The sequence below is a fragment of the Corvus hawaiiensis genome, chromosome 4, assembly GCF_020740725.1.
Source record: "Corvus hawaiiensis isolate bCorHaw1 chromosome 4, bCorHaw1.pri.cur, whole genome shotgun sequence".
Lineage (NCBI taxonomy): Eukaryota > Metazoa > Chordata > Aves > Passeriformes > Corvidae > Corvus > Corvus hawaiiensis.
This window is the reverse complement of record NC_063216.1, coordinates 27921696-27933818: the sequence shown is the minus strand read 5'-3', so window position 1 is coordinate 27933818 and position 12123 is coordinate 27921696. Positions and strand designations below refer to the sequence as shown.

The 12123-nt window shown below is 42.8% G+C and overlaps 1 protein-coding gene across 3 annotated transcripts; it reads left to right on the top strand.

Moving 5' to 3' along the window:
* Positions 1-482: 482 nt before the first annotated feature.
* Positions 483-11282, top strand: IFT27 (intraflagellar transport 27). Of its 3 annotated transcripts, none has more exons than XR_007203257.1 (8): positions 483-612; positions 4187-4266; positions 5319-5378; positions 6034-6093; positions 7040-7157; positions 7465-7574; positions 7767-8375; positions 8482-11282. XR_007203257.1 is itself a non-coding variant. In XM_048302203.1 (8 exons), exons 1-7 carry the CDS (start codon positions 579-581, stop codon positions 7863-7865), a joined length of 561 nt encoding a protein of 186 aa, XP_048158160.1. In that variant the 5' UTR covers positions 483-578; the 3' UTR covers positions 7866-7868; positions 8482-11282. The 3 variants fall into 3 exon arrangements, 2 of the variants coding, with proteins under 2 accessions (XP_048158160.1, XP_048158159.1); XM_048302203.1 differs by having other exon boundaries at positions 7767-7868; XM_048302202.1 differs by having other exon boundaries at positions 7767-11282.
* The last annotated feature ends 841 nt before the right edge of the window (positions 11283-12123 follow it).

Here is a 12123-nt window from a genome sequence, read left to right as displayed (position 1 = left end):
GGAGCCGGTGCCGAGCGCGAGGCCGCGCGGGCCGGGGGAGGACGCGCTCCCCGCGGGCGCATGCGCAGCGAGGCGCACGGAGCCCAGGCCCGTCCGCACGGACATCGCGTGCCGGGGGCTCACAGGCAGGAAATGGAGGCTTCTCCCCCAGCTTGGCTCTTCCCGCCTTGGTGTTGCCGCAGCTCTTTGCCCGTAACTGCTAGCATTTTCTGCCGTGCCCCCAGAGGGTCATTTCAGCCCCGTGGTACGGGCCCCTGCGTTCTACCCAATAACAAGCCGGCTCCCGATGACGTCCTTAATTGCCAGGCAGAATTCCCCTTCGCACCTCCCGCAGCGCCGCGGTGCTACCGGGAGGGGCGGGGCGTCGCATTTGATTGCCAGCACGCCTGGTGGGCGGGGAAAATGGAGAGAACCAATAACAACTGCGGATGGCCTTGATGAGCAGAGCCCCCAGCCAATGGGAATGGGGGGGTGGGCGCTCGGTTGCCAGGACCGCGCGGTTGCCACGGCCGCGGCTCGGCGCTGTGGCGGCCCCCGGTGCCGCCGTCCGGGCCTGCCGCCCGCCCCGGGCCGGCGCGATGGTGAAGCTCGCTGCCAAGTGCCTGCTGGCAGGTGAGTCTGGCCCGCCCGCTCCCATCCACACCGCTGGCTACAGGGGCCTAGAGCGGGTGCCGTGGGGTGGGGCGAGGCCGGCAGCGCCGGCGGCCCGGCTTCCCACAGCCCCTCGTGGAGGGGCCGCCCCGCCGGAGAAGAGGTAGGGAGAGAGGCGACGGGAGAGAAGTGAGGACCTCGGCTGCCTGGGGAGGAGTCGAAGTTGTGTGTGTTATTACCACGGTGCCCGCCCCCGCTACCACGTGCAGCCGAGCTGTGCCCGGGAAGGGTGTGAGGTGTAGTTGGACCGGCTGAAATGCAAGGACAGGCTCTGAAAGAGGAAAGAAACCCCAAACCCAAATCAAAAGGAGTATTTCTGCAGTGTGGGTGCAGAGATTGGGGAAACTATGAAGGGAGCAGTGTAGGCAGCTATAAGTCCCGTCTCATTTGTGAGTCTTGCTTTTTGCTGACGTGAAAAATTAATGTCAGAAATTAGGATGATTCTGAGAATATGATAGAAAGGTAAAGCCTAAACCAAGAGTAGGAGCATGAAGCATGTGTACTTCACAGTGGCATCTTTTTCTCCAAGTACTTTGGAGGCTAACCTGGGAAAAAAGTGAGGTGAAGACACTGGTTTATTTAGTCAGGATGGATTATGGAGGTGTTGAAAGTAAGTACAGCTGGCTGTTAACACTGAGTGAGGAAAACTTTTTATTTTTTTCCCCTCCCTCTACATTGAAGCTCTGTGCAGCTTCAGCCAAAAGCACAACTCCATAAAAGTTTTGTGTGCAGTCAACTCCCAGGTTTAACTCTTCGCTCCAAATTCTTTCATCCAGAATAAAAAGTTTGCCTTTTTTAACCTCAGAAGCAGCTGGCCATCAACTCACGCAAAGCCAGAAGTGGTCTTTGGCAAAGGTAGAAGAATTAATCTCCCTTGTGCCTCTACTGCTGTGAGCAGCATGAATATCTTGCCCGTCTTCTACACTTGAAATGTAAGCATCATTTCCAATTTGGAAGTTTCCTGCTCCCAATATACTGGCTTTGCTGAAGTCTTTCCAGTTTCGTTGTTTAGCGTTACCAAAGGCCAATTCCACGGCCATTTTAAAATCACATGAGTTTTCTTTGGATGATCTGTTTATGTCCTTAATCCTGATTGGGTCTGGAGCTGCCTTTTCAATTCTGTTCACAGCACAAAGAACAGGAATGTCCTATCCCATAAGTCATTCTCTTGTGTGCTACAATAATATCCATGTATTATTAAAAATAATAAATTAATGAAGCAGACCAGGCAAAATAGATTCTCTGTTGCAGAAAAAAATACTGTAGTGAAAGGGACCTAAGATATGAGTAACCACAACAACCTAAAGGGAACAAGAAAATGCTATTACACAGATAGGAGCAAACCCATCAGAAATGGAACTGGGAACTCTTGTGGACCTAAGGAAATGGTTATGAAGAGCCAGTGACTCACAGAACTGGGAGCTACACCATGGTCAAAGAGAACAGGGGAAAAGGGCTTTTATTAGCAAAACAGAGACTATTAAATTGACAATAGAAGATGATTCCTGTGTATCTCAAGGGTAATTTACAGACACGAAGTAAAAGAATCTGTTGTCTGAGCCTGCTATGGAGACACTACACAAAGGTTTTCATTGTAGAGAGACAGCTGGCAGTAGCAGGCATTTTAGAAAGACCCTACAGATTCTGGCAGGATAACAGAAATATGGATCAAATATGTACTGTACGATGCACTACTGGCACATGAGACTAAACTAAAAAGGGCAAGGAAACTTACTTTGAGGAAGTGTAGTGATGTGATGGACTAAAGATGGTGGCAAAGAGTAAGAAGAGGGAGAGAACACCTGGGGCTGTCGAGTAGAAGGAAGGCAACGCATTAGTTAAGAATTCGTGCTGGCTGATGCCTGCACAGTTTGGAGCAATGTGTGCCTCTCTATCTCATTTTACAAAGACAGATCTAATTGTCTATTGAAATACAGAATAGCTTCCACTCAGAACAGAGTGTTGTCTTCCGCACAAGCTTGAACTGATCAGAGAACAAACAAGCTGACTTACCAGATTTTCCTGTCTAAATATTATGAGCCCCACTGAGCTCAAACTAAGCAAGTATGCTAAAAATGTTTAAACAAGAACTGCATTTGGTTAATGCATCTAGGGGCTAATTGTCACTATCCAAAACACCCTTCTTCTTCTGTAATAGTATGTGAGCAGAGAGCTTTACCAATTTCCTTCAAAACACCATTAGGAAGCTCTAATAGAGTCAAAAATATACCCCTTTCTTGGTTTATTTATTAACAACATAATGTAAAATACTTCCTTTCTGGCTTTATTTATTAACAACATAATGTAAAAACTTGTATTACAGGCTTGGCTGTTATGAGTGTACCTTTAAGAGTAAAGATTGAACCACTGAGGTATTTAATTACTGGCTCCTGTCCTTTTAACTGTCCAGGCTAGTGAGACATTATGTGAAGAAATTAGAAGCTCTTTGGAAGCATTAAGTCTTTGTTTAGAAAGGGTTATGATCTTTCTCATGAGGTAATATGGACATATGTAAGTTCTGCAGAGCCTGAGGAAATGGCCTGAAGTTGTGTCAGGGGAGGTTTAGGCTGGATAGTAGAAAAAGGTTCTTCACCCAGAGGGTGGTTGGGCACTGGAACAGCTCCCCAGGGAAGTGGTCACAGCACCAAGCCTGACAGAGTTCAAGAAGCATTTGGACAATACTCGTGGGCACATGACTCTTGGGGGTGGTCCTGTGCAGGGCCAGGAGTTGGACCTGGTGATCTTTTCAACTCAGTATATTCTGTAATCCTGAGATTGCTTTGGATTTCACAGAGTTTTGTAAGAGCAGGCCAAAGCTGGCAGCTGTCACGTTTGCCTGAAGTGTTGTGCAAGCCATATCAGAAAGCCTTGGCTCTAGAAGAGCAAAAACCAAAGCCCTTTGGTTTTCCTTCCATACAGGGATGAATCAGCAGGCTCTTCTCTCCAGCCATGTGCTTTTTCTCTGATGTTTGCTTCTGTTATGCCCAGGATGCAACTAATGAGCCACCAGCAGCATTGAGTCAGCAAGAGTTGCTCTCTTAGCAGGGTCAGCAAGAACAGTTCATTGAGGAATGTTACCAGCTTAAGAATCTTCATCTCAATATATAACAAGGATGTGAGTCTGGGGAAATGGGTAACCTGAGGAGAAGAAATAGCCTCCTAGGAAGCCCAGTGTCCCTTATCACACTGCATTTTTTTCTACGTGATAACATATCTGGGAAATTTTAATTCCTAGGTAAGGGCTGTGGCGTAGGCATGAATTTTAGAACAAACAGCAGTTCCACCCTGATCTGGCAGTCCTTTGCTGTTGTGCATAGGTCAGAAATCAGATGTCAGCACCAGTACGCATAATGGCAATATTAATTTCCTCATGTGGGTATTACCTTTTAGATTGTTTTGTGCTTCATGTGACAGTTACCTTGCCTGTATTCAGGGTTAGAGCATCCAAGCTCTTACAACATGTGATAGTAGCAGAACTGAGGAAAAATAAGATTGTCTACTGTGAAACAAATGTTTTGTGGTTTTGGTTTTGCAGGAGATCCAGCTGTGGGTAAGAGTGCTTTAGCCCAGATGTTTCACAGTGATGGGGCTCATTTTCAGAAGAACTACACATTGGTAAGCATATAACAGGCTCAGACGGCTATCTAACATTTTTCTAAAATGAATGGGAAAACTGAAGGCCTAGAACAAAATAAATATGATTTTGAGACATTTGGGGTGGGATCTTAGAGGATTTTCTTTCTTACACCCTGAAGAGAAAGCATTTAAGTTCTATAAGTCTGCATTATGTAGGTGCTGGTGTTGAAACTTAACTTAAGGCAGAATAATTTAGTTAATCTGGTGATTTTCCTGCTGAACCAATGTTTTCATAAGGTTTTGTAGTGTTAGAGAGCTTCCCCCTTTAGGGAGTACTCTATGAAAAAGCATTGCTGAAGGAGAAAGCTTTTAATTCCAACTATTAAATGTGCATGTGGACAGTGTGCTTATCACTGTGCAAACACCAAGATGTGCTGCATAGCCCCAAGATAATTATAATCTACAGAAAGTGTTCCCAGATGAAGAGGATACAGTTTGCAGTCTTTCAGTGTAAGAATCAATGGTGATGACTAATCAGAAGCAGGATAAAAATAAAAGTAAATATAAGTAAAGTAAAAAAAGGAAAATATGAGTGTGGAGAAAAAAAACCCTAAAATCTGTTTATTCATTGAAATAAAGATGAAAACCAGAATTTAAGGATAGAAATAGAACAAACAAATGAGCTACAAAGCAGAATGAGATAAAAGGTGGAAGAAGCACAAATAATCTCAGTCCCATATGTTAACTCATCACATGGTTAGTGCAAAACGTTCTAAGGCATGCGTTAGAGCAGCAGTGTGAGAGTGAACGTAGACCCGCAGACTTCAGCTAATACTCTGAGCTGTATATAAGCAAATCTCTTTGGTTCTCCTCCTTTTTCCCCCAACTGAGCAAATCTATGAGTCCTTGACATATTGGTGAGATTAGGTTACCAGAGCTAGGAGGAGTACTGCTGAGTTTCTAGCAGTCTTGTGTTTGATGGAATTGTAATGATTCACACGAATTGCCTCAATCCAATGCACAGTTGGTATGCAGTTGGACAGGCTCTTAAAAACTCTCCTGATCCTCATTTTCCTGATTCTTCTTGACAGACAATGGGCATAGAACTGTTGGTGAAGGCCGTATCAGTTCCAGAGACAAGTGATAGTGTGGTGAGTTTTCTGTGACATAAATTGGGTCAGAGACATTCAAAGCTCAAGCCCCACATGAGTCTCATTCTGGTGGAAGATCACTATGCATGTTCATAGGGCAATTAAGTTGCATTGGGGAAATGAGGCTGATCATGTATAATTGCTGATACTCCAGGGTTAGTTTAGTCTTAAAAATGTAATTTTTCTATACTTGTATCCAACACAGCATTTTAAACCAAAGTTATAGCCAACTTTGTTGAGATTCTGCTCTGTCCTTTAGGGCACTCAGGTTTAGTTCATGATTCTTGGAACTACAGAAGCTGAAGCTTATCTATTATTTTTCCTTAATGCCCTATACTCCCATTAATGGAATGTGTATAATTTTGCATAAATAGTAGAGGTTACTGTCCCACTCCACATATTCTGTTTCCAGTAGGGATGGAAACCGGACTTGGGGCCTTGGAAGTAACTCTTTTATTGGTTATACTTGAAAAATAGCTATTTATTTTCTCATACTATCTGGAGTTTTCTCAGTGCAGGGAATTTGTCCCTTAGGGACGTGGCACTGCTGTACTAAATAAAAAGTTGGAGTTACAAGTTGCAGTATTTACTTTCAAAACCTTTCCCTACACTGCATTTTTCTTAGCAAGAGCTTTATTTCTGTTTCCGCTTTCAGGAATTCTTCATTTTTGACTCTGCAGGAAAAGATCTATTTTCTGAAATGCTGGAGAAACTGGTAAGTCTTATGTAACAGTCCTCTTCTTCCATAGAAGTGCTTTTGCTTTGAAGATCTGAGCTCCCCAGTCTGGCAGATGTAGCAAACTTTGTCTTTAGTGTAAATGGGAGCAATTACCTCAGTTGCCAACGCATCCTGTTCTACCTCTCTAAAACTTGTATAAATACTAGAAGAAATACTTTCCAGAGAAAGGAAAGTAGATAGGCAGTTTTCTTATAAAAGAAATAGGGAATTTTAACTGAAAATTTCTATGTACTGTTGTTTAAAGTTATTTTTATTTCTTAGAAAAACATCTGTTTTGCTCCAACTTCAACAGTGGGAGGATTTTTTTTGTGTTACAGTGATGTGTTTGATCCAACAGAACTCATTCTTGTCCTTGAGCATAATCCTGCCCTTGGGTTTTTTCCTTCACGTATTTGTGACCTTCCCTGTATGGTTCTTTACTGTGTTATCTCATTTTGAGAAGCAGAATCAGTTAATTGATGTGAGCTTTCATAAGACGGCTAAGTCAACCTAATGGTTCATTGTCTACAAGAGCGATTCCGCTTTTGCCCTTGCTCTAAATCTGGTTTGGAAGGGACTCTTCTAGAAGCTGGCTCAGCTTCTCAAACTGGAAGAAAACCTCTCTACTTTTTTCCTAGGATTAATTTTGTGCTGATTCAGCATGAAAAATCAGCTTCCCTGGCAATCAGATGAGTGCCAGAGCTGATGCAAGTAAAGGGGCAGGACTGTACAGACAGGACTAGGGAAGAAAGCAAGACCACCTCTCCCAATGCCAGTGATTTAGTTGGGTCAACTGAAATGTGAAACCTCAGCCAGGGCATAGGATTCCTGGGTGTTAGGCTTTTTATTCTCATCTTAGCAGCTGCGTTTGCTGTGTTTACAGCCTGGCTGTTGACCACATCAGTTTCATTAGAGCTGACAGTGTTCCTTTCTTGCTGTGCAGTGGGAGCAACCCAATGTCCTGTGCCTTGTGTATGATGTCACTAATGAGCAATCCTTCGACAACTGTGACAAATGGTTGGAGAAGCTGAGGGCTCAAGCAGTTGGGGTGCACATCCCAGGTAAGAATGGGTGTGATCCTTGTTATCTACTCCTCTCTTGTATGACAGCAGTTGTTTTTGTTCAGCTGTGGCATAGAGCATTTGTTTTAAGGCAGACATGGCTTCCTCCAAATCCTTTGCTTTTATCACAAAGCAGGTAAGGCTTGAATATGTTTCCTTTTTTGGAATATTTTCTAGGTAGTTATAGGCTCTTCTCCACACCTCCAACTTTCTGAGCTACTTCTACAAGTGTTCCAGCATTTATGGCTTACAAGCAGCATTGATGAGCTGGGTTTTTTCCTTTTGTTTCATGTCTTTTTTTCTGTAGGTGTCTTAGTGGGGAATAAAACAGACCTAGCTGATCGTCGAGTTGTGGAGCAGAAACAAGCACAGGAGTGGGCTGAGAAACATGGCCTGGAATATTGTGAGATGTCAGTGGTGAGTATTTGCTCCTTTCACCATCTGTGCAAGGGGATGTTTGTAATGTTATCTTCTCTTTCAGGCCAACTGGGGACTCTCTTCCCCTTGTTTGTCATCCAACTCAGTTTTAATCCTTCTTTGGTGAAGCAGAGCAGAAATAGTCAAATGTTTATTCCATCTGCCATTCACAACTTTCTTATTTCTTTACAGAAGGAAATGAAAAATTTTGAGGCCCCTTTCCACATCCTGGCAAAGTTATTCCACCAACTGTACAAAGAGAAAGTGGAAACTTTTCACTCATTAGCCTGACTGGTATGATTTATTTATCCTCTAAGCTTCTTCTAGTACTGGGAATCCTGCTGGACTGAATACAGAGAGAAGAAAAAATATGAGCTATTTGCTACTTCATGGTCATCCTCTGGTAATTCAAACTAGAAATAAGCAAGTGGAAAGACACTCTTTGAAGCTGCTACCTCAGCATTCCTTTCATGTCCTCTAACTTGGTTCTCTGCTCACTGAAAGTCTGCTAGGTTGGAGGAGGCAGAGAGTGAAAGGGGAAGGCAGAATGGAAATTGCCAGCTCTTTGCTTTGATATCTTTTGTCTGAACAGACTTCCTGCTGCTACAAGCAAGGATTTAGAGGCTTGGAAAAGGAGAGAGGAAGCTGACAGGATGTTTTTTGACTTAAGCCAGCCTTGATACATACACTGCAGGGCAGGAACCATTTCGCCCTACCCCTTGAAAAGCGTTTTCAGGAGGAGGCCTATGCCCTAAAATCAGCACCTGGAGACTGAGATGTGTGGAGACAGAGCTGGATTAGGTGTGTTTCCAGGAGTGCCCAGAGTTGGAAGCCAGTTTTAACAGTGTTGCCCTTATCAGCTGTAGGATTGACATGCTGGTGACTAATACATGTTTCTAATTTCCAGAATCTGTTTCTTCCCTTCGGCGTGGCTCACTGTCCCTGCCTGGTGGGAGCTGTGTCGCGTCCAACCGCTGTCACTTGGTGACGCAGTGCCCTCTGCTGGTCCCAGGTCACAGGAGTTCTCCAGAGGCTGCCACCTCCCTTGAAGTGGGCAGGAAGGGCTTCCTGCAGGCACATCCAAATTGGCTTAACTGCAAAATGGAGTCAAATTGCAGCAATACATTTTCTATTCTAAGGATGACTCTAAAACTTATAACAAATTACCTTTTCTTCTTCATGTCTTTATCATCTTACATATTGTGTCATTTTTGTTAGCTGAATTTGGCAATACCATTCTGATTAGGTTCAGTTCTCAATCTCAAAATCAGAGTCCTCTTATTAAAGTCTCTCTGCTTGTCATTGAATTTCAGATAAAAGACCACAGTTCTGATGTTGCTAGTGGAAACAGACTAAGGAAATTAAAGACAGCCTGGCTAAGTTACTCTGACTCAGCTGTGTCTGGCTAGAAGTTTCATATTAGAAAGGGTAAAAGCCTAGAGAGAGCTGCTTTTTCGTGTGGAGTACTGATGTTGCATGTAAGAGTCTTTGCTAATGCAGTATGCAAAAACATCTGTGGTAAAGTACTGCCTTGTAACTGAGCCTAACACCAAGAATTTCAAAAATTTAACCATTCTCTTCCAGATTAGGGTAGACTCCCTTGGGCAAGGGAAGCTGTTTTGTACAGACTAAGCACTAAGTGATTTTTCAGGCAGTCTTTTCAGGAATCTGTGTTTCAAGACTTTTATACATGTGGTTTAAAATCATTGTTATGCCCAGTGCTAGGAAAAGTACATTGAATTGAACGTAAGAAATATGGCTGCAGATGTTGTAGCAGAGTTTATTAAGCACTTCAAGAATCTGGAGAAGCACCGGGCTCATTTCACTGGCAACAGTGTGTTGATGCTGGGAACTCACTAGGGAGCATGAATACCAGTTAAAGAGGATGAGTAGCAGCTCAGTCTGCAAGAAATGAAAACAAGAGGTTCTTTTGCTAGAAGCCGACTCAAAAATGACAGAACCAGCTTTTTTGAATTGGATTGGCATTACTGGCATTTGTATCTTACATGGGTTTTCTTGTTAATCCTGGGTGTTTTCTTTTGACTTACATAGGCTGCATAGACTTTTGCTTGCAAGTGCTGGTACCTCTGACTAGTAAGAATAAAAGCTATTTTGGATGCTGTGCTGATCTAGTTAAAGAACGAAAGAAGGTTTGTTTTCATTTGGTATCTCATTTCCCCTGTTTCTATTGATGATGTGATCACAAAACAAGACACATATTTTTTCATATTGAAAATAACATACCAGAAGTGTATGTCACCTGTGACATGGTGTATCTAGGGGGGATGGATTCCTTGGGAATAGGTAATAAAATGAATTCTGTGCGATCTTTAACCAGGGAGTCCATCTCTCTGCACCAGAAGGACCTCCCATAACTTCAAATAAACACTCAAATTCACGAGTAAGATGAAGATTGGTGAATGCTGTTTTATAAAATAAATGCAAAAGCTGGAGGAGCTCATTAAGGGAATGCTTGCAGTGGTGATTTGTGATTTATAGGGAAGCTGCTTTTGAGTAGTGAAGAAAAATGCTGCCCATGCAGGGAAAGATGTATTGCCTGAGAGAGGAAATGTATGATCTAATTAGCTAACAGTAGGGATTCACCCACTGCCCCTTTCCCTCTTCCACAGGCCATAACTACAATTAGAAAATGTCTAAAGCATGTTGTCCAGCTTGCTTTTTACAGGACTATTTCCAGCACTAATGTGGACACAGTTTAATGTCCTTCAAAATGGTGTGTTTGACAGTAACAATCTCAACCTTTTCAAATGCATTTTAAAAGCATAATATATTGTCCTTCCTGGCTAATGTGCTATGTAGTACCAGCCTGATGCAAGTGGTGGTTGTTACTGTTTTCCTGGCTTAATTGTGCCCTTGGTTGTAGAAGCTAGTAGTGAAGAGTGGGTAGAGAACAGGGGAGCCAAACATGGGAAGGTTGTGGGAAATAGTTTTGTCTCTGTGTGAAGGATTTCAGGGTGGTGAGTAAGTGAGCTGGACCAGCAGGATGAGTAAGAGTCTGAAGGCATTATTAAGTTTCTCCTACCTGTTTACTAACTGGCAGTCACATCTGTAGGGTGAGGATGCATGTTTGCTACTAATACGCTTAGCTTCAGTCTGAATAACCGATGCTGTGGAGAACAGTGGGAGGAAGACAGAAAGCCTGTCTGCTGACCAGGAAGCTTGTTGTCTTCTTACAGTTCCACTGCTTTGTCCAGCTGTGCAGTGCTGCAGGTGCTCAGCATGAGTGTAACAACACAGAAAAGACCCAACTCAACCAGAACTGAAATTTCAGAAGAAGAGGAAGGAAACAAACAGGCCTTAAACTGTTTTTAATAGATATGTAGTCCTTTTTCCTGTTTGCTTGTTTGATTAGACAAAACCATTTCTTTCCTCTTTGGAGTCCCTCCTTCTTACCTCTCCTTTGGTCCTCATGGGTCTGCACAGAATCTCTGTTATACTTGTGCCCTGCTTTACTTAGGTTGATACATCACCAGCTGATTTTTTTTTTAATCCTTCTAATTTCTGCATTATCTATTCTCAAGGCTGCAAGACATTTCTTCTTAGATTAATAGATGAAAGGAAACAAAAGTGGAATTTTTAGTCAAATTGTCTTGGAAGAAAAAGCCTTAAGAAGCTGTCTGGCATTCTGAAATTTTACTGGAAATTCATTTGTGTAAAGTTGTCATATTAAAGATGCTTTAATGGTTCTGTTTTGTCTTGCCAGATGTAGTCTATTGTATAGTGAAATTCAGGATGTAAAATTCCAGAAAGATCAGGTTTTATTGTGAGAGTTAATAGGAGTTTCAAAGCGATCACACTGTGGTCTGTTAAGTCTTAACAATGGAGTGGTCACTGCTGTTCATAATGAAGCATTAAATATACTGAAATGGGGCTGTCAAAACAGTTTCTTCTAGAGATTTGTTCATTTTAGAGACTTTAAAGTTAAGAAAGGACATCTTTTAAAAGACTGATCTGATAAATGACACCATTTGGACCAGGGTTATTTCTGATATAACTTTGGTGACTTAAAGAGCTGGATTTAGTCTTTTATGCCAATTGACTCCCCTGGGTAAGCTTCATTTCTTTACCCACTATACATCTTGGACCGATCTGACCTGATAGCAAAAGACACATGATGTTGTTGAAAATGAAATACTGCCTTGGGGCAGAAGGATAAACTGTGTGGCCTCCTGAGGTCCTCCCAGCAATGCTTTCTATAATTGTGTTAGATTAAGTGAGGAAAGAAGTAGCATGGAAAGCACAAAACAGGCTAAGTCATAAACTAGCAATTAAACTGGGAGCTGGGCTGGGCTGCAGCAGAAAATGTACAATCTATCCCAATTAAGAGCTGTATCTCAAGAGAAACTGGGAGCCTGACGCAGGTGCTGACAGCAGGGAAAACACTGCATTTCTGTTCTGGAGACAGCAACTGCTTTCTACTGGTGATTATGCAGATCTGGGGGGGTCCTTATGCAGCTCAAGGCTGTGCTCTGTTTTTAATAATTACCATATCTATGACGTTCAGGTGGCAATTGCTCTCAGTTGTGTT

Coding starts and splice junctions, on each gene's coding strand:
- IFT27 (XM_048302203.1), top strand. CDS start 579: ATGGTGAAGCTCGCTGCCAAGTGCCTGCTGGCAG. Junction 613..4,186: donor TGCCAAGTGCCTGCTGGCAG/GTGAGTCTGGCC, acceptor TTGGTTTTGCAG/GAGATCCAGCTGTGGGTAAG. Junction 4,267..5,318: donor TTCAGAAGAACTACACATTG/GTAAGCATATAA, acceptor TCTTCTTGACAG/ACAATGGGCATAGAACTGTT.